At 36.8% G+C, this 22,581-nt stretch overlaps 1 protein-coding gene across 3 annotated transcripts in view; it reads left to right on the forward strand.

Annotated features, from left to right (window-relative positions):
• The window catches only part of RBL1 (RB transcriptional corepressor like 1), a 77,213-nt gene that overhangs the window by 3,364 nt on the left and 51,268 nt on the right, over window positions 1–22,581 (forward strand). For 2 of the 3 annotated variants that reach the window (XM_082430100.1, XM_082430101.1), the window contains exons 2-9: window positions 2–135; window positions 8,900–9,100; window positions 9,351–9,415; window positions 9,515–9,643; window positions 9,755–9,915; window positions 18,295–18,344; window positions 18,947–19,133; window positions 19,965–20,131. In XM_082430100.1, the coding sequence (XP_082286226.1) occupies window positions 2–135; window positions 8,900–9,100; window positions 9,351–9,415; window positions 9,515–9,643; window positions 9,755–9,915; window positions 18,295–18,344; window positions 18,947–19,133; window positions 19,965–20,131 (1,094 nt within the window). The remainder of the gene's footprint in view (window position 1; window positions 136–8,899; window positions 9,101–9,350; window positions 9,416–9,514; window positions 9,644–9,754; window positions 9,916–18,294; window positions 18,345–18,946; window positions 19,134–19,964; window positions 20,132–22,581) is intronic. The other variant, XM_082430102.1, reaches the window with a different exon arrangement.

The following is a 22,581-nucleotide window of genomic DNA, read 5'->3' on the forward strand; positions in this document are numbered from 1 at the left end:
GGGAGAAGTTATACACTGGTTGGCATGTTCATTATATGTTGCTTGCCGCAAAAGCATTATTCCCACAGTTGGAAAGGGTATCATGGAAGGAAATTGTGTTTCACTTACCAGAATACTACGTTCAGCTAAATTAAGGTAAAGCACTTTGATTTTTCAAACATTGTTTTATAAGTCCTAAATTTAATTTTAGGATTTAATTTCTCTTTATTTTAAATCATTTAGCTTCATCCCATTCGAAGTTTGTTATCCATATAGGTATCCTTTCCCAATTCTCACATTCTTTCTCTGCCTTTCTTCCTTAAATTCTAACTTCAACCAGAGGCCTCTAAATCTTTTTAGATTTAGAGGTTCTAAGTCTTTTTTCTCTGTAACTTTTTCATTAATATTTTAAATTTGAGAATAATTTCAAGCTTTCAGAAAAGTTGCAGAAATAAGAAAACTACAAAGAACATCCATGTACCCTTGACCTAGACTCACCTTTTATTGATATTTTACTCCATTTGCTTTATCATTTGATCTTTTTCTCTTGAATAGTATTTTTTTTCCTCAGCTATTTCAATTTAAGTGGTGTCCATTATAGCCCTTTACCCCTAAATACTTCGTGTGTATTTCCTTAAATAACTGCAGTACAGTTATCAACTTCAACAAAGTTAACATTGATACAGTAATTTTATATAATCTAGCATCTGTATTCTAGTTTTATTGGTTGATCCAGTAGCATTCTTGATAGCATTTTTTTCCTTCAGGATCCAATCTTAAAAAAAAAAAAATCCGATCTAGGATCAGGTATTGCATTCACTTACCATGTCTTTTTAGTCTCCTTTAAACAAGAACATTTCCACAGCCTTTGTCTTTTATGACATTGACATTTTTGAAGAGTATAGTTCACAATCACCCTGCCCCCCTTTTTAATAGATTGTTCCTCGTTTTGGATTTGTTTCATGTTTCCTTATGATTAGGTGCAGGTTTTACATTCCTAGATGGAAAACTACATAAGTGATTTTGTGTCCTCAGTATATCACATCTAGAGGCACATGATATCCTTCTGCCTCTCATTGGTGATGTTAATTTTGATCATCTGCTAACGATGTTCTCTTGTTTCTCTACTGTATGGTTAATATTTTGTCCCTTGCAAATACTAAGCAATTGGTGGGTCTTAGCTATAGCTTTTACTCTCTCTGGTATCAACTGTATGGAACTATTTGCCTGAATACCAAACAACAGAAATGGAGTGATTCAGATTTGGATAGTTGCTTATGTTCATAATGACTATTTGAGGTCATTGTCTATTTGCTATCCTGGGTTTCCAGGACAGAGGCGAAAGTGTAAAGCCCTATCCAGAGAGGGTTAAGTTTCAGTTCATGCTAATTTAAAAAAAAAAAAAAAATCCTCAGAACAATTTTGGTTTCTATAAATGGAAAAAGAATTAAGTCAAGACAATTTTTAAAACTTTAGTAAATATAATTTTTGTCATTCATGTTAAAAACAAAATGAAAATATAAGATAAAAGGAGTTAAGGTAATTTTTTTAAATTGAGCAAAACCTTGTCCATTGTCATATGATCTTTTTCTATTGATGTTTCTCTTTTAAATTTATTTATTTATTTATTTATTTATTTATTTATTTATTTATTTATTTATGTCTGTGTTGGGTCTTCGTTTCTGTGCGAGGGCTTTCTCTAGTTGCGGCAAGCGGGGGCCTCTCACTATCGCGGCCTCTCTTGTTGCAGAGCACAGGCTCCAGACGCGCAGGCTCAGTAGTTGTGGGTCACGGGCCTAGTTGCTCCGCGGCATGTGGGATCCTCCCAGACCATGGCTCAAACCCGTGTTCCCTGCATTGGCAGGCAGATTCTCAACCACTGTGCCACCAGGGAAGCCAGGGAAGTGATGTTTCTCATCACTGACCATATTAAATTTTTAAATCTTTGTAATAATAAGTTGTTGCAGAAACTGAACAGTACACACTCATGATAAAAATTTCAAATAATGAAAAGAGTTCTGGAGGTAGATAGTGGTAATGGTTAATGCCACTGACCTGTACACTTAAAAATGGTTAAAATGGTAAATTTTATATTGTATATACTTTTACTACAATAAAAGAAAAAAGGTTTAAAAATTTTCAAATAATACAGAAGGGTTGAAAATAGAAAGATATCTCTTTCTTTTTCCATCCCCCAGAATTTACCACTATTAGCAATTTACTGTTATTAAATTGTTAAGCAGGAAAAAATCTGTTTTTCAGCTTTTTGCATTTTATTTGTAAGCATAAATGAGATCATTGCTATATGTATTTTTCTGTTGGTTTTCTTACTTTATATTCTGGAAATCCTTCTATATCACCATGTATAGCTCTACCTCATTAATTTTTTTTAATGACTGTGGGATATTTTAAGTTATAAGGATGTTTTATATATTTAGCCAGCCCCCTTATTGATGAGCATTTAGATTATATCCAGTCCCTTGTGATTACAGACAAGTGAACATTATTGTAAGTGTGTATTTCAGATAAATTCCTAAAAGTGTAGTGATGAGTCAAAAGATACTTTTAAAATGTGGATTGGTTTTTAAAAAATTGTTTAAGTGTCACATTCCTAATTGCTAAAAGAGCGGTTGACCAACATCAATATGTTCATTCAGACAAATAAAAAAGAATTTCAAGTGATCGTTATTATTTACATTGATTTATAATAATTTGGACTATTTTCAAAATTTCAACTTTAAATGTAATTTTAAATGACTAGATCTTTATAGATATGGGAGAATATCCATCAAATATTGTTAATAAATTATACTGCAAAATACTGTTTAAGTATAGATTTATACATACACATGTAAAACTAGCAAATTTTTATTGAATATTTACCTGTGTGACAGACAATATGTGCTAATAGTTTGCATATCTTTATTCATTTAATCCTCACAGTAATTGTATTAAATAAATCTCATTTTAAAGATGAGGAAACCAAGTCACCAAGAGATTAAATTACTTCCCAGAGGTTATATACCTAAGAAAGTGGCAAGCCTCCCAAGTCATGCTGTGTTACATATGTATCTATATACAAATATACATTAGTATGTCTCCTTTTGAACTGTATCTATATTCAGCTTCAGTCTACAAAACAAAAAAAATTTAACCAAAGCAACTTCCAACTTAAAAAGAAAGTTTCATGTAAAAATTTGTTCTGCTATTAAGGGTATTAAAAAATTATATCTATTTTATAATTTTAATTTTAAATTCATTTTAATAAAGCAGTTAGTTGTCTACATCTTATTATTTTAAGTATTGAGAACTAATTTTTCCCTATTTTTTACAAGTTTTTCAGTAACTTAAATCAAGACAACTTTCATTCATTCATTATTTTATAGTATAATAATAGAACGTGAATGAAAAATGAGTTTTCATAATTTTAATTGGAACATTGATGATACTAATTTTTACAGAGTAATTTTCTTTTTTTTTTTTTAATTAATTAATTAATTTATTTATTCTTGGCTGTGTTGGGTCTTCGTTTCTGTGCGAGGGCTTTCTCCAGTTGCGGCAAGCGGGGGCCACTCTTCATCGCGGTGCGCGGGCCTCTCACTGTCGCGGCCTCTCCTGTTGCGGAGCACAGGCTCCAGACGCGCAAGCTCAGCAGCTGTGGCTCACGGGCCTAGCCGCTCCGCGGCATGTGGGATCTTCCCGGACCGGGGCACGAACCCGTGTCCCCTGCATTGGCAGGCGGATTCTCAACCACCGCGCCTCCAGGGAAGCCCGCAGAATAATTTTCTCTTTTATCTTTTGCAATTAAAATTAGGTAGTGTGCCACTATTGGAACGTATGTTCCATATTACCATCCCTACTCTATACTTTGCTTTTGGTGGCAGGGTTTGGGGGAAGTGTATGTGTATGTGATAAGATTTGCATTACATAAAATTTACCATTTTAACCAATTTTAATTGTACAGTTCAGTGTCATTGAATACATTCACATTGTTGTTCAACCCTCACCACCATCCATCTCCAGAACTTTTTCGTCTTCCCAAACTTAAACTCCATACCAGTTAAACAATAACTTCCCTCTTCCTCCTCCTCCTAGCCCTCGACAACCACCATTCTACTTTCTGTCTCTCTGAATTTGACTGTTCTAGGTACCTCACATAAGTGGAATCATACAGTATTTGTCTTTTTGTGACTGGCTTATTTCACTTAGCCTAATGTCTTCAAATAACAGCATAATATCGCCAAGGAAGGACACAACAAATGAATACTTAGCATAATGTCTTCAAAGAAATGGCTGATTCAGAAGCTGGGGCAGACCTATTTTTCTAACGCACCTGGAACAACTTATGCCAGAAAGTAAGGAAGTGCTCAAAAAAATGTTGGGGACATGTCCAGGGGACAAAGGAGCTAGTTTGAAAAGGCTCCCATTTGTAACCATACCTGGGATAACTTGAGCATCAGAATGAATAGGGACAGTAATGGATTATAACTCACTGAATAAAATCTATACTGATGATAAATAGGGGAGAAGGGAAATCTCTTCCTTATATTAGAATGCCAACTAAATATTTACATAATTGTAGAGTATCTCCCGACAAGTCACTTATCAATTACAAAGGGAAAAATAGTAACTTTGAAGTGGAAAACCTGGCAGATACCACCTAAATCAAGTACAGAGTTATTATCAATGATGGGACAAATGGTTATGACCCACTGAGAAGGATATAACATCACTTATGTAGTACTCTGTCAAAAATACATAGCCTAAATCTAATAATGAGGGAAGCATGTAGTGACATACTATAAAATAACTGACCTGTCCTCTTCCAAAATGTTGGTGTCACAAGAGACAGTAACGAACTGATGTAGACTGAAGGAAACTAAAAGGAAATAACACATAAATGCAGTTCATGCTACTAGATTACACCCTAGATTGGGAAATTTAAGATTGCTGTGAAGAACATTCTTGAGACAGTTGGTGAATTTTAAATTTAAATATGGACTAATAGTATTTTATCAATATAAAATTTTCTGATTTTGATAATTGCACTTAATCATGTAAGACCTCTTTCTCAGGAAATAGAAACTATATTTTTGAGTAAATACATTTTCTCTTTATGAAAATAGAAGAGAGGGCACGATATCTACACCTTACTCTCAAATGCTTCAGAAAAAAATTATATGTATGTTATATTAGGGTTCACCAGAGGAACAAAACCAATAGAATGTGTTAATATGTGTGTGTATATATATATATATATGTAGAGAGAGAGAGCGCGCACGCACGCAAAAGAGCATGTACACACACATGCACAGGTTGGGAAGAGGAGAGGGAGAGGGATTTTAAGGAATTGGCTCACATGGTTGTGGAGACTTGGAGAGTCTAAAATATGGGGTAGGCCAGCAGGCTGGCAACCCAGGAAAGAGTCGCAATTTGAATCCAAAGGCAGTCTGCTGGCAGAATTCCTTCTTACTTGGGAGGAGGTCAGTCTTTTTCTGTTAAGACCTTCAAACTGATTTGATGAGGCCCACCTACATCATGGAGAGTAATCTGCTTTACCGAGAATCCACCAATCCAAATGTTTATTTCATTCCAAAAAATACCTTAATGGAAACATTGGAATAATGTTTGACTGAGTATCTGGGCGCCCATACACATCTCCTTACACCATACTTAATCTGCAAATAAAAGCCATAACAAGATCATACATTAGCCTAACATGACATAAGTATCCTTTGTACAACCAAAAATGCCTTAACCCTTTCCCCAAAAGAGGATGCAAAATCCTTGGGTGATGTTTACTCTTCTTCTTGATATCCTGTAACTTAAATACTCGGAAGTAAAGTTAACAATACTGTGGTATAAAGTCAGTACATGCTATGTTACGTAACAAGTGGGTAAGAGAGGAAGGAATACAAAGATTTAATACACGCACACAAACACTTGTAGCAAAATAAGAAATACTCATTACAATTAGAGTCCTCGTTTCGTAGCTGGTCACGTGGTTGTAGTTGGTATTAATAACCTTCTTCCACTGCCCGCTCCATATTTCCTTTGCCTTCACCAAGCACCTCAGCTGGTCGTGGTTTTTTACCTGGTGAGGTGACCCGAAACCTTCATTCCTGAAGAGTCTGGGCCATTAGTAGTCCTGCCTGGATTAGATTGTTGTAGTTTTCCATTGACTTCAGTCACAGGGCATGGTAATAGTAAGAGCTACCCTAAGGGATTCTTGTATTCTATTCTTTACCTCCATTCTGGAGTAGCAATCCAATTTCTCCTTGGTCATCAGGATCAGTGACTCCAGCCAGCATAGTAACTCCCTTCTTTGCCTGTTGCTTTAGAGGCATGAGGAGCCCAAAGTGGTTGGATGGCAGTCTTAACTTCTAGTTCAATGGATTATTGTTGTATCTCTTGGTGGAAGCATTACTCTCTCTGGAACTAAGACCTCTAGGCCAACAGAGTATAATGTGACAGGGACAGGAAGCAAAAATTTTGCTGGTGGGTCAATAGGGGTAATAGTGAGTGGTGCCACTCTCCCCCCACCTCTTGATTCCTGGACCTGTGAATCCTGGCTATGGAAGAAACAGCACTATATTGTTTGCTGATTCAGAGCATATACAGCCTCCTAAAGAACCTTGCTCTGCTGCTGGCTGATTGGGCACTCAGCAGTGACTGTAGGCAGATTAGCTTTGGTCCAGATTGGCAGTGGAAATCCATGAGCCTGTACATAACTTTTCTAAAAAATTTTAATCTCATCAAAAAAACATCTTCACAGAAACATCCAGAATAATGTTTGACCAACTATCTGGGCACCGTGGCTCAGTCCAATTGACACCTAAAATTAACCATCACATGTGGATACATATACAGATGATGATTCGACTTAAGATTTGTGACTTGATGGTGTGATACTGTCTCATGATGCTGGGCAGCAGCAGTGAGCCATAGCTCCCAGTCAGCCATGCAGTCAGGAGGGTAAACAACCAATACACTTACAACCACTCTGTACCCATACAACCATTCCGTTTTTTACTTTCAATAGAGTATTCATTAAACTACATGAGATAGTCAACACTTTTTTTTATCAAATAGGCTTTGTGTTAGATGATTTTACCCATCTGTAGGCTAATGGAAGTGTTCTGAGCACATTTAAGGTGGGCTAGGCTAAGCTATGATGTTTGGTAAGTTAGGTATATTAAATGCATTTTCAGCTTATAATATTTTCAGCTTACAGTGGGTTTGTCGGGATGTAACCCCATGATAAATCAAGGAACACTTGTATGCACATATATACACAGAGAGAGAGATGGATGACAAAGCAAATACACAAAATGTTAATTATTGGTGAATAAAGGAGTTCTTGTATACTATTCTCGCAACTTTTTTGTAAGTTTGATGCTATTTCAAAATAAAAAGATTAAGGGATAAAAGGGAATGTTTAAATACATTTATGGTACATTCATATAGTGGAATAAAATGCAGCTCTTAAAATTATGGAAGGAGTATAACATGAACTGATATAAAAAGAGCTCCAAAATAAATTACAGGAAAAAAAATGAAGTGCAGAGTATTGTAGGTAGTATGGTATCATTTGAGTGGGAAAAAAGTTTAAGTAGGTATATGTTTATAAATGCCTTAAAAAGCTCTGCAAGGATAAATAAGTAACTAATAACAATGTAATTAGTCACTAAGGCAAAGTTGATTGCTTTAGTGGAAAAAAACTGGGAGGGCGGTGATAGCAGACATCATATATCCTTTAGTACCTTTTAAATTTTGTAATTATGCATATTACCCGTTAAAAAAAGAAAACCAGAAAGGAGAATTCTCACACACAGGGTATCATGATATACTTTTTTTTTTTTTTGGCTGTGTTGGGTCTTCATTGCTGCGCGCAGGCTTTCTCTAGTTGCAGCGAGTGGGGGTTACTCTTCGTTGCAGTGCGGTGGCTTCTCTTGTTGCGGAGCATGGGCTCTAGACGCATGGGCTTCAGTAGTTGTGGCTCGCGGGCTCCACAGCGCAGGCTCAGTAGTTGTGGTGCACGGGCTTAGTTGCTCTGCGGCATGTGGGATCTTCCCAGACCAGGGATTGAACCCATGTCCCCTGAATTGGCAGGCAGATTCTTATCCACTGTGCCACCAGGGAAGCCCTGATAAAGATCTTTTAAAAAAACTCAGATTCTTAGATTTCAATCAGCATGTCTGGAGTTTGAACACCTATGGACAACTAGCTGATGATTTCTTCCACCACCTTTTTAAAAAAAAAAAATTACAAGTATCGTTCTGTATATAGCGCTAGACACTTAAATGAGCTTTAACACTACAAAATTTCAGTCTAAGACCATACTAACATGAGGACATAAAAAAAATGCACTCATAATTAAATAAGCCAGAAAGGTAGAGCCATTATCCATTAAGTGATATTCTGGGTATGTACTACCTTCTAAGTTTATGTTTGGTGGTAGAACCACACGTTGGAACACAAACATTTGAATTTTATTCCTGCCCTGTAACAGTCTGGTGCTTTGTGATCAAATTCCAGAATCCAGTATTGGGAGATTCTGTCTTTCCTCAAACTAGTTTTGTGAACTCATCAGTCTGATGCCTAACATTTACTTTGTAATTTATATGCAGAGTATTGTATAGGTGCTGCAGGGAATAAAAGAAGTAGATAGGTACTCCCTGCATAGTAGAAGGTATTTTATGTATTGACTACTAATTCAAAATCTACATTCCCACAGTGATTCTGGGAACCAAAGTAATTTCATAGCACTTGGAGTGAGGTTTTTGTTTTTTCGCTCTCTTTTTTTTTTTTTTAAATAAAATCAGGCATTTAATAAAGATTTTTAGGCATAAGTAGAGTGTCTTCTTTTCCTTCCCTTATATGGACTCATTTTAAAGTTGCTTTTTTTCTGTTTTTTTAGTTTAATACAGTTTTTTAGTAAAATGAAGAAGTGGATGGACATGTCAAACTTGCCACAAGAATTTCGTGAACGTATAGAAAGGCTAGAAAGAAATTTTGAGGTGTCTACTGTAATTTTCAAAAAATTTGAGCCAATTTTTTTAGATATATTTCAAAATCCATATGAAGAGCCACCAAAGTTACCACGAAGCAGGAAGCAGAGGTGAGACACTTAATCCTCATATAATTAACATAGAAATTATGATACAAACTTATTAAGGGAATTTGCATTTTTAAAAGTCTACTTTTTAATTCCATTTAATAAAACATAGTTGTCTGTCCTTTGTGAATGAGATTTTATATGTAATTTGACTTTACTATTTGTTATATTTGCTGTTTCAATTTACGTGACAAATGTGGAATGATATTTAGTAAGTTAGTCAGATAAAAAGTACATTTTTCCCCCTTTTTAGGAGGATTCCTTGCAGTGTTAAGGAGCTCTTTAATTTCTGTTGGACACTCTTTGTTTATACTAAGGGTAAGGTGACACTTTCAGGTGTTTTACATTTCTACTGTGGGAACTTGGTGCTATTTGACCTGAAAGGTTTCTGGGTTTTGTGTCTCTTTTCTTCTAAAGGTAATTTTCGTATGATTGGAGATGATTTAGTAAACTCTTATCATTTACTTCTGTGCTGCTTGGATCTGATTTTTGCCAATGCCATTATGTGCCCAAATAGACGAGACTTGCTAAATCCGTCATTTAAAGGTAAGACCTTATTTATTTTTGAAAACTGATTATCAATTTTTAGAAAAAGAGTTTCAAAAATTGACCATATTCTCTTTTCCCTCCATTGCTCTTTATACCCTGTCAAATTAGGTTTACCGTCTGATTTCCATACTGCTGACTTTAGGGCTTCTGAAGAGCCTCCCTGCATCATTCCTGTACTGTGTGAACTACATGACGGACTTCTGGTAGAAGCCAAAGGAATAAAGGAGCACTACTTTAAGCCATATATTTCAAAGCTCTTTGACAGGAAGGTACTATACTTACAATTAAATGACTCAGATTTTGGGGGGTCAGCAGCAGCAGCCTCAAGGGGACAAGCAATATTTTAAGCAAGTTCTTAACATTATAGGACTCAGGGTCAAGATTCCCAGGTTTCAGTCTCTGATGTGATGTGGAGTTGTCCTGTGATTTTCTGTGATGTGCAAAACTGAGCTGTTGAAGAATGTGACCATCTGTATGTACTGTCAAGTAAATGCACTGTCAGAGGCAACTATAGGAGGTTCTGATAGAGAATTATAAAGAACAGAACATCAGAGTAAGCCTGATAAAGAATTATGAAAAGCAGGAGGTCAGAGTAAGCTAGTTTACTGCCACAATTTGAATAACTGCTGACTGTTTACTGAAAGTAGGATGATGTATCAATATAACAACTGTAGCTTTAATTCAATATGAGTAGAGCAGAAAATCCCTTACAGTTGTGGGCTACCTACATGCATTCTGGATTTTTTTTCTCAATAATTTACCTTGCTATTTCTATATGTTTGAGTTGGCTTTTTCCTTTGGGTCTCAATTTATTTCCCCAACGCTGAGCCATTTAATCCAGCTACGACTTGAGTTTTCTCTTCGGTTGGAAAAAAAAAAATAGGAATATGGATTAATTAGGTCATTATTATAGTTCCCCTCTTTGCAAATACTATTATGAGATTTTCCTCTGAGCATAAAGTCTTCCCTAACTGGTTTCTTCTCTTACACATACTTCTTCTTCTTTTTTTTTTTTTTTTAATATTTATTTATTTATTTAATTTTATTTTTTGGTAGCATTGGGTCTTTTTTTTTTTAATATTAGAATTTTATTTTTTACACATATTAGTGTATATATGTCAATCCCAATCTCCCAATTCATCACACCACCACACACCCTGCCCCCCACCGCTTCCCCCCTTGGTGTCCATATGTTTGTTCTCTACAACTGTGTCTCAGTTTCTGCCCTGCAAACCCGTTCATCTATACCATTTTTCTAGGTTCCACATGTATGCATTAATATACAATATTTGTTTTTCTCTTTCTGACTTACTTCACTCTGTATGACAGTCTCTAGATTCATCCACGTCTCTACAAATGACCCAATTTCGTTCCTTTTTTATGGCTGAGTAATATTCTATTGTATATATATACCACATCTTCTTTATCCATTCGTCTGTCGATGGGCATTTAGGTTGCTTCCATGACCTGGCTATTGTAAATAGTGCTGCAGTGAACATTGGGGTGCGTGTGTCTTTTTGAATTATGGTTTTCTCTGGGTATATGCCCAGTAGTGGGATTGCTGGGTCATATGGTAATTCTATTTTTAGTTTTTTGAGGAACCTCCATACTGTTCTCCATAGTGGCTGTATCAATTTACATTCCCACCAACAGTGCAAGAGGGTTCCCTTTTCTCCACACCCTCTCCAGCATTTGTTGTTTGTAGATTTTTTGATGATGCCCATTCTAACTGGTGTGAGGTGATACCTCATTGTAGTTTTGATTTGCATTTCTCTAATAATTAGTGATGTTGAGCAGCTTTTCATGTGCTTCTTGGCCATCTGTATGTCTTCTTTGGAGAAATGTCTATTTAGGTCTTCTGCCCATTTTTTTATTGGGTTTTTTGTTTTTTTAATATTGAGCTGCATGAGCTGTTTATATATTTTGGAGATTAATCCTTTGTCCGTTGATTTGTTTGCCAATATTTTCTCCCATTCTGAGGGTTGTCTTTTTGTCTTGTTTGTAGTTTCCTTCGCTTTGCAAAAGCTTTTAAGTTTCATTAGGTCCCATTTGTTTATTTTTGTTTTTTATTTCCATTACTCTAGGAGGTGGATCAAAAAAGATCTTGCTGTGATTTATGTTGAAGAGTGTTCTTTCTATGTTTTCCTCTAAGAGTTTTATAGTGTCTGGTCTTACATTTAGGTCTTTAATCCATTTGGAGTTTATTTTTGTGTATGGTGTTAGGGAGTGTTCTAATTTCATTCTTTTACATGTAGCTGTCCAGTTTTACCAGCACCATTTAGTGAAGAGTCTGTCTTTTCTCCATTGTATATCCTTGCCTCCTTTGTCATAGGTTAGTTGACCATAGGTGCCTGGGTTTATCTCTGGGCTTTCTATCCTGTTCCATTGATCTATATTTCTCTTTTTGTGCCAGTACCATATTGTCTTGATTACTATAACTTTGTAGTATAGTCTGAAGTCAGGGAGTCTGATTCCTCCAGCTCCGTTTTTTCCCCTCAAGACTGTTGGCTATTCGGGGTCTTTTGTGTCTCCATACAAATTTTAAGATTTTTTTTTCTAGTTCTGTAAAAAATGCCACTGGTAACTTGATAGAGATTGCATTGAATCTGTAGATTGCTTTGGGTAGTATAGTCATTTTCACAATATTGATTCTTCCAACCCAAGAACATGGTATATCTCTCCATCTGTTTGTATCATTTTTAATTTCTTTCATCAGTGTCTTATAGTTTTCTGCATACAGGTCTTTTGTCTCCCTAGGTAGGTTTGTTCCTAGGTATTTTATTCTTTTTGTTGCAGTGGTAAATGGGAGTGTTTCCTTAATTTCTCTTTTAGATTTTTTGTTGTTAATGTATAGGAATGCAAGAGATTTCTGTGCATTAATTTTGTATCCTGCAACTTTACCAAATTCATTGATGAGCTCTAGTAGTTTTCTGGTGGCATCTTTAGGATTCTCTATGTATAGTATCGTGTCATCTGCAAATAGTGACAGTTTTACTTCTTCTTTTCCAATTTGTATTCCTTTTATTTCTTTTTCTTCTCTGATTGCCATGGCTAGGACTTCCAAAACTATGTTGAATAATAGTGGGGAGAGTGGACATCCTTGTCTTGTTCCTGATCTTAGAGGAAATGCTTTTAGTGTTTCACCATTAAGAATGATGCTTGCTGTGGGTTTGTCGTATATGGCCTTTATTATGTTGAGGTAGGTTCCCTCTATGCCCACTTTCTGGAGAGTTTTTATCATAAATGGGTGTTGAATTTTGTCAAAAGCTTTTTCTGCATCTATTGAGATGATCATATGGTTTTTATTCTTCAGTTTGTTAATATGGTGTATCACATTGATTGATTTGCATATATTGAAGAATCCTGCATCCATGGGATAAATCCCACTTGATCATGGTGTATGATCCTTTAATGTGCTGTTGGATTCTGTTTGCTAGTATTTTGTTAAGGATTTTTGCATCTATATTCATCAGTGATACTGGTCTGTAATTTTCTTTTTTGTAGTATCTTTGTCTGGTTTTGGTATCAGGGTGATGGTGGCCTCATAGAATGAGTTTGGGAGTGTTCCTTCCTCTGCAATTTTTTAGAAGAGTTGGAGAAGGATGGGTGTTATCTCTTCTCTAAATGTTTGATAGAATTCACCTGTGAAGCCATCTAGTCCTGGACTTTGTATGTTGGAAGATTTTTATCACAGTTTCAATTTCATTACTTGTGATTGGTCTGTTCATATTTTCTATTTCTTCTGGTTCAGTCTTGGAAGGTTATACCTTTCTAAGAATTTGTCCATTTCTTCCAGGTTGTCCATTTTATTGGCATAGAGTTGCTTGTAGTAGTCTCTTAGGATGCTTTGTGTTTCTGTGTTGTCTGTTGTAACTTCTCCTTTTTCATTTCTAATTTTATTGATTTGAGTCCTCTCCCTCTTTTTCTTGATGAGTCTGGCTAATGGCTTATCAATTTTGTTTATCTTCTCAAAGTACCAGCTTTTAGTTTTATTGATCTTTGCTATTGTTTTCTTTGTTTCTATTTCATTTATTTCTGCTCTGATCTTTATGATTTCTTTCCTTCTGCTAACTTTGGGTTTTGTTTGTTCTTCTTTCTCTAGTTCCTTTAGGTGTAAGGTTAGATTGTTTATTTGAAATTTTTCTTGTTTCTTGAGGTAGACTTGTATTGCTATAGACTTCCCTCTTAGAACTGCTTTTGCTGCATCCCATAGGTTTTGGATCATCGTGTTTTCATTGTCATTTGTCTCTAGGTATTTTTTGCTTTCCTCTTTGATTTCTTCAGTGATCTCTTGGTTATTTAGTAATGGATTGTTTAGCCTCCATGTGTTTGTGTTTTTTACGTCTTTTCCCCTGTAATTTATTTCTAATCTCATAGCGTTGTGGTCAGAAAAGATGCTTGATATGATTTCAATTTTCTTAAATTTACTGAGGCTTGATTTGTGACCCAAGATGTGATCTATCTTGGAGAATGTTCTGTGTGCACTTGAGAAGAAAGTATAATCTGCTGTTTTTGGATGGAGTGTCCTATAAATATCAATTAAATCTATCTGGTCTCTTGTATCATTTAAAGCTTGTGTTTCTTTATTAATTTTCTGTCTGTATGGTCTGTCCATTGGTGTAAGTGAGGTGTTAAAGTCCCCCACTATTATTGTGTTACTGTCGATTTCCTCTTTTATAGCTGTTAGCAGTTGCTTTATGTATTGAGGTGCTCCTATGTTGGGTGCATAAAAATTTATAGTTGTTATATCTTCTTCATGGATTGATGCCTTGATCATTATGTAGTGTCCTTCCTTGTCTCCTGTAACATTCTTTATTTTAAAGTCTATTTTATCTCATATGAGTATTGCTACTCCAGCTTTATTTTGATTTCCATTTGCATGGAATATCTTTTTCCATCCCCTCACTTTCAGGCTGTATGTGTCCCTAGGTCTGAAGTGGGTCTCTTGTAGACAGCATATATGTGGGTCTTGTTTTTGTATCCATTCAGCGAGCCTGTGTCTTTTGGTTGGAGCATTTAATCCATTCACGTTTAAGGTAATTATCGATATGTATGTTCCTATTATGATTTTCTTAATTGTTTTGGGTTTGTTTTTGTAGGTCCTTTTCTTCTCTTGTGTTTCCCACTTAGAGAAGTTCCTTTAGCATTTGTTGTAGAGCTGGTTTGGTGGTGCTGAATTCTCTTAGCTTTTGCTTGTCTGTAAAGCTTTTGATTTCTCCATCGAATGTGAATGAGATCCTTGCTGGGTAGAGTACTCTTGGTTGTAGGTTCTTCCCTTTCATCACTTGAAGTATATCATGCCACTCCCTTCTGGCTTGTAGAGTTTCTGCTGAGAACTCAGCTGTTAAACTTATGGGAGTTCCCTTGTATGTTATTTGTCATTTTTCCCTTGCTGCTTTCAATAATTTTTCTTTGTCTCTAATTTTTGCCAATTTGATTACTATGTGTCTCGGCCTGTTTCTCCTTGGGTTTATCCTGTAACGGACTCTCTGCACTTCCTGGAATTAGGTGGCTGTTTCCTTTCCCATGTTAGGGAAGTTTTTGACTATAATCTCTTAAAATATTTTCTCGAGTCCTTTCTCTCTCTCTTCTCCTTTTGGGATCCCTATAATGCGAATGTTGTTACGTTTAATGTTGTCCCAGAGGTCTCTTAGGCTGTCTTCATTCCTTTTCATTCTTTTTTCTTTATTCTGTTCCATGGCAGTGAATTCCACCATTTTGTCTTCCAGTTCACTTATCTGTTCTTCTGCCTCAGTTATTCTGCTATTGATTCCTTCTAGTGTAGTTTTCATTTCAGTTATTGTATTGTTCACCTCTGTTTGTTCTTTAATTCTTCTAGGTCTTTGTTTAGCATTTCTTGCATCTTCTCGATCTTTGCCTCCATTCTTTTTCCGAGGTCCTGGATCATCTTCACTATCATTATTCTGAATTCTTTTTCTGGAATGTTGCCTATCTCCACTTCATTCAGCTGTTTTTCTGGAAGTTTATCTTGTTCCTTCATCTGGTACATAGCCCTCTGCCTTTTCATCTTGTCTATCTTTCTGTGAATGTGGTTTTTGTTCCACAGGCTGCAGGATTGTAGTTCTTCTTGCTTCTGCTGTCTGCCCTCTGGTAGATGAGGCTATCTACGAGGCTTGTGCAAGTTTCCTGATGGGAGGGACTGGTGGTGGGTAGAGCTGGCTGTTGCTCTGGTGGGCAGAGCTCAGTAAAACTTTAATCCGCTTGTCTGCTGATGGGTGGGGCTGGGTTCCCTCCCTGTTGGTTGTTTGGCCTGAGGCGACCCAACACTGGAGCCTACCTGGCCTCTTTGGTGTGGCTAATGGCAGACTCTGGGAGGGCTCATGCCAAGGAGTACTTCCCAGAACTTCTTTTGCCAGTGTCCTCGTCCTCACCGTGAGACACAGCCACCTCCCACCTCTCCAGGAGACCCTCTAACACTAGCAGGTAGGTCTGGTTCAGTCTCCTATGGGGTCACTGCTCCTTCCCCTGGGTCCCGATACGCACACTACTTTGTGTGTGCCCTCCAAGAGTGGAGTTTCTGTTTCCCACAGTCCTGTCAACGTCCTGCAGTCAAATCCCGCTAGCCTTCAAAGTCTGATTCTCTAGGAATTCTTCCTGTTGCTGGACCCCCAGGTTGGGAAGCCTGACGTTGTGCTCAAAACCTTCACTCCAGTGGGTGGACTTCTGTGGTATAAGTGTTCTCCAGTTTGTGAGTCACCCACCCAGCAGTTATGGGATTTGATTTTATTGTGATTGTACCCCTCCTACCGTTTCACTGTGGCTTCTCCTTTGTCTTTGGATGTGAGGTATCTTTTTTGGTGAGTTCCAGTGTCTTCCTATTGATGATTGTTCAGCAGTTAGTTGTCATTCCACTGCTCTCGCAAGAGGGAGTGAGAGCACGTCCTTCTACTCTGCCATCTTGAACCAATCTCCAGCCTTGGGTCTCAGTTGCGGCATGAGGGATCCTCCACTGCAGCGCGTGGGCTTCTCTCCAGTTGTGGTGCATGGGCTCCAGAGTGCGCCGGCTCTGTAGTTGTGGCCCGTGTGCTCAGTAGTTGTGGCGCACAGGCTTAGTTGCCCCACGGCATGTGGGATCTTAGTTCCCCGACCAGGGATCAAATCCCCTGCATTGGAAGGGGGATTCTTTTTTTTTTTTTTTTTTTTTTTTTTTTATTTTTGGCTGTGCTGGGTCTTCGTTTCTGTGTGAGGGCTTTCTCCAGTTGCGGCGAGCGGGGGCCACTCTTCATCGCGGTGCGCGGGCCTCTCACTATCGCGGCCTCTCTTGTTGCAGAGCAGAGGCTCCAGACGCTCAGGCTCAGTAGTTGTGGCTCACGGGCCCAGTTGCTCCGCGGCATGTGGGATCTTCCCAGACCAGGGCTTGAACCCGTGTCCCCTGCATTGGCAGGCAGATTCTCAACCACTGCGCCACCAGGGAAGCCCGGAAGGGGGATTCTTAACCACTGGACTGCCAGGGAAGTCCCTCTTGGACATCCTTTTGTATTTAGTCTTATCTTTCAGCAAACAAACAAGTATTTATTTATGTGTATATATACACAGTATATATTTTTGTGTGTATATGTTATGTCTGTGTAAAATATCTCTTTGTAGAACTTTAATCTCCAGCAAAATAAACTTTTAAAGGAACTCAAGGATTATGTCTATTGTGCTTTGCCGAAGCAAGGCACTAGTGGCCCCTGGCTAGGATGACCATTCATCTTGGTTTGCCTGAATTATCTGGGTTTTGGCTGTTGTCTTGGCATAATTATTATAATGTCTTATTTCACTCCAAAAGTATCCTGGTTTGGACAGTGGTTCTCCTGCCCATGGGCCAGATGCTTTATTTGTCCTGTTTAGGGTGTTTTAATTTTTTATTTCATTTTTATTTTGTTCAATTTTTAACTTACACATAAAGATCTTTTGTATGAAAATTTTGTAAAAATCAGAAGCTATGGCAATACTGGTTTGCAATTTCTACATGGTAACTGTTGTCAAGCTAAATGATGGCCACCTCTTTTGGCCACCTCTTGTAGGATGGGAAGTGTGCTTTCTGCCCTCTTCATTTATGTATGTTGATCCCTGACCCCTGAAATCATTTGAGTTTGCAACCCTTGTTATGTAGTAATCTAAGTATAGTGTGGATACACAGAAAGTATTGCTAACAGTGTAGTTTTCCTCTGTCACCAGTAACAGTACCTATATTCCTTTCAAATCTTTTGCTTGCCTGACATACATTATCATTCAGTAACTGTTAGTTTCCATTTTCCATAGACCAATGTTTAAAACTGGACAGCTTTCATGAGAATCACTTGAGGAATTTGTTAAAACTGCTGCCTTAGTTCAGACCTTGAGGTCTGTCAGTCTGCATTTTTAACAAGTTCCCCTACATGATTGTTATGTCACTAAAATTTGGAAACCACTGCTATAGACTACAAAGTATTTTCAAAACTTGACTTTAAATGTTTTTTAATATTTTATTTGCATACTAAATAGGATTTACAGGTCTGAAAGAAAGATTTAGTAATTCTATTTTGTGTGTGTGTGTTATTTATAATAACTACCAATGTGAAAATTTAGATAAATGTAGTATTTTTGTGTGTATGTTAATATGCTTACTTACATGAAGTCACAAAATGGCTTTTTTCCCCCAGATTTTAAAGGGAGAATGCCTTCTGGACCTTTCTAGTTTTACTGATAATAGGTAAGTGTCTAGCACTGATGGTATCTGGCATATCATAAGCTGACAATATGATTTGTTGCACTTTGTTAAGTGAAATGTTGTATGAAGGTAACTGCTCCAAATTCAAGTTCCTTCTGTTTTGGTGGCATTGAGTGGGTGTTATCACTAAGCCTTGCTGTCTTTAAGTACATTTATTTTAAGATCCCATTGGCTCTTAAAACAGCTGCTCTCCTGAGAAACTCATAAACAGACCCAATGACTTCTGTATTTGACTTTACATTCTTTCATTAATCAAATATTGGCAAATTCAGAATGTGCTTATATTTCAAGGCCACACACAGTTGTTTCCTCAATGATCAGGTCTTAATTAGGTTCAACTAGTTTCCAGATTAAGTGTATATTCTTTTCACTCACCTTTCAAAGTAATTTATTGCCATGTATGTGAATGTGAAGAATGTCTGTGATCGGATAGAAACCTCTGATATTGTTAGATGGGCAAAGTTAATAAAAACTAGAAAGTCATGAGCTTTTCTAGTCTGTGGAGTCAAAAATCTATCAAGTCAAGATAAATCCATTGTGTAACTTAGTTTTATTCTAGCAGCTTAAAATAATTCTCTTTTCAGCAAAGCAGTGAACAAGGAGTATGAAGAATATGTTTTAACTGTTGGTGACTTTGATGAGAGGATCTTTTTGGGAGCAGATGCAGAAGAGGAAATTGGAACTCCTCGAAAGTTCACTGGTGATGCCCCATTAGGGAAACTGACAGCACAGGCTAATGTGGAGAGTAACCTTCAACAACACTTTGAAAAAGTAATTAACCTAGCCTGGCCTCAGTCTTGAATGATCTTTTTCTCTGTGTGTGTGATTCTACTAACAGCAGAAGCATCTTTCAAGTTAAATCTTGAGTTTCTTCTACTAATTCATATTTCCCATGAAAGCCTTAAAAGGTATTTTTCAAAACTATGGCATTTAGTATTTTTACCTCATTTCTTGCAATTTTTCATATTTGGATATTTTCCCAGAATGTCTGGGTTTTCAGTAGAGTATGTGTCTTTGGATATGAAGAAGGATTTATGCTTTCTTCTTATTTTTTCTTTGCATCACTTTAGCCACTCTTCTCTTGCCTTAAAATTTAGTTTGCTTTCCTACCCATGACGAACTATGTGCTCTTCCCAAACTTTAGCCATATAACTCTGGATTTGATTGTTAATAGCCAAGGCTTAATTCTGTATTTATGTGTTAGGTGGGTTGGAGGATGAGGTCTAATGGAAAATTCACTGGTCCAGAAGATAGAAACCTAAGTTTTAGTCCCAGCTCTGCCATTACCTTTGTCAGCTTAAACAAGTTTTTTAACTTCTCTGTGCCTATTTCCTCATATGTAAAATGAAAATGTGCCTGTTATATTTCAAATGAATGTTATGAAGATAAAATGAGATTATGGATAGAAAGCACTTTGGGAAAGTGTTATTTAAAGGTAGGATGTTATTAGCATAATATTGCTAAAAATTTGGTGGGTAACCAGAAGAGGGGGAAAAAGTAACCTACTAAACATGAATAGAGAAGATGGTATATGTACTGAATTAAGCACATAATGGGGAAGAAGGTAGCTTTTTAATCTCACATAATTTTCTTTTCTGACAGAAAACATCATTTGCACCTTCTACACCACTGACAGGACGACGATATTTAAGAGAAAAAGAAGCAGTCATTACTCCTGTTGCTTCAGCCACCCAAAGTGTGAGCAGGTTACAGAGTATTGTGGCCGGACTGAAAAATGCACCAAGTGAACAACTTGTAAACATTTTTGAGTGAGTACAATACTAGTATTTTTCCAAATGTCTCTTTTAAGTTAGATTCTGTATTCCATTCTTTTTTCAGTACTTCCAAATTCTGGAGAGAGTGGATATACATCTGGCAAGTTTTACTGTACCATTTCAATCACAAAGTATGTTGACCTAAAATCAGATAGAAGTACCTATTAAAAATTGTATATAAATTTTATTTCATATTACTATAGACTTTCAAGGTTAAATGCATCTTAAAGGTTATTTAGCTCCAACATTCCATTCTGGTAACACCCCTAATTTATGCATAACTGTTTTTCTTTTTACATTGGTTTTAAATGGGTTCAATATAAATGTCCATCAAATGGGAGACTGGTTACATATTGATGGTACAGCTGTAAAATGGAATTTTATGCAATTGTCTAAGAAAAAGAAGCATATTTCGTAGTAAAGATGATAAAGTCAGGCCAGATTAGAGAACCTTATTTCCTAATACCTAATGAAATAACAGAATAGTAAAAATCAGCAAACTATCTATCAGCAGAAACCAAATGAAGAGAGGGATATGATTTCGTGCTATAATTTTCCAAAGTGGTGGTCAGGAAAGGAAATGAATGCTTCTGGTATGCCCATCCCCAAGAAGCGTTACTGGGGGAAAAGGGTATGTTGATGGGACTTTTTTATTTATTTATTTATTTATTTATTTATTTATTTATTATTTTTGGCTGCGTTGGGTCTTTGTTGCTGCACGTGGGCTTTCTCTAATTGTGGCAAGCGGGGGCTACTCTTCATTGCGGTGCACAGGCTTCTCATTGCGGTGGCTTCTTTTGTTGCAGAGTGTGGGCTCTAGGTGCGCAGGCTTCAGTAGTTGTGGCACGCGGGCTCAGTAGTTGTGATGCACGGGCTTAGTTGCTCCGTGGCATGTGGGATCTTCCCGGACCAGGGCTCGAACCCATGTCCCCTGCATTGGCAGGCAGATTCTTAACCACTGCGCCACCAGGGAAGTCCTATTGATAGGATCTTGAAAATACTCATTAATACCCCAGATGTGGAGAGAAACAAATGGAGTGAGTAGGCAGATGAGTAAAAAGTCATAGAAACCTCCCCAAGTGAAAGTCCCTGTATACGACCAAGATAGCAGTCCCTATCAAAATCCCAATGGCATTTTTACAGAAATAGAAAAAAAAAAAATCTAAAATTCATAAGGAATTTTGAAGGACTTTTAATAGCCAAAATAATCTTGAGAAAGAAGTAAAAAGCTGGAGGCCTCACATTTCTGATTTCAAAACACACTCCAAAGCTACAGTAAGCAAAACCATATGGTATTGGCATAAAGACAGACATGTAGACTAGACATAGAATAGACTAGAGTCCCAAAATAAATGTTCACATATATCATTAAATGATCTTTGACAAGGGTGCCAAGACTACATTATGGGGAAAGCCAGATATCCACAGGCAAAAGCATGAAGATGGACTCTTATCTTACACCATATACAAAAGATACTTTAGATACCTGTTATAGGTGGAATCATGCAGTATTTGTTTGTGTTTGGCTTAATTCACTTAGTATCATATCTTCAAGGTTCATCCATGCTGTAGCATATGACAGGATTTCCTTCTTTTTAAGCCTGAATAATATTCCATTGTATATATATACATACCACACTTCCTTTATCCATTCATTCATCAATGGACATATAGGTTGCTTCCACATCTTGGCTGTTGTGAGTAATGCTGCAGTGAACTTGGGTATGCAAATATCTCTTTGAGATATCCACATGCGAAAGAATGAAGATGGACTTTTATCTTACACCATGTACAAAAGTTAACTCAAAATTTGTTAAAAACCTAATAAACATGAGACCTGAAACTGTACAACTAGAAGAAAACATAGGTGAAAAGCTTTATGACACTGAAATGGGCAGTGATTTCTTGGATGTGACATCAAAAGTATAGGTAACAAAAGCAAAAATAGAAAAATGGGACTATATCCCACTTAAATACTTCTGTACAGCATTGAAAATAATAAGATGAAAAGGCAACCTACTAGAATAGAAGAAAGTAATTGCAAACCATATATCAGATAAGGGGTTAATAGCCAGAGTATATAAAGAACTCCTACAACTCAAACAACAAAAAACAAAACAAAACAAAAAAACAACAAACACCTGATTTGAAAAAGGGGCAAAAGACTTAAATAGACATTTCTCCAAAGAAGACATACAAATAGCCAACAAGCATGTGAAAAAATTCTCAACATTACTAATCATCAGGTAAATGCAAATTAAAACCACAATGAGATATCACCCGTTAGGATGGCCACTATCAAAAAAACAGAAAATAACAAATGTGTTGGTGAGTATCCGAATTGGCACTCCACTGGTGGGATTATAAATGGTGTAGCTGATATGGAAAACAGTATGGAGATTTCTCAAATAATTAAAAATAGAATTTTTATGACCTAGCAATCC

Source organism: Balaenoptera physalus (genome assembly GCF_965194825.1).
Source record: "Balaenoptera physalus genome assembly, chromosome: 16".
Taxonomy (NCBI): Eukaryota; Metazoa; Chordata; class Mammalia; order Artiodactyla; family Balaenopteridae; genus Balaenoptera; species Balaenoptera physalus.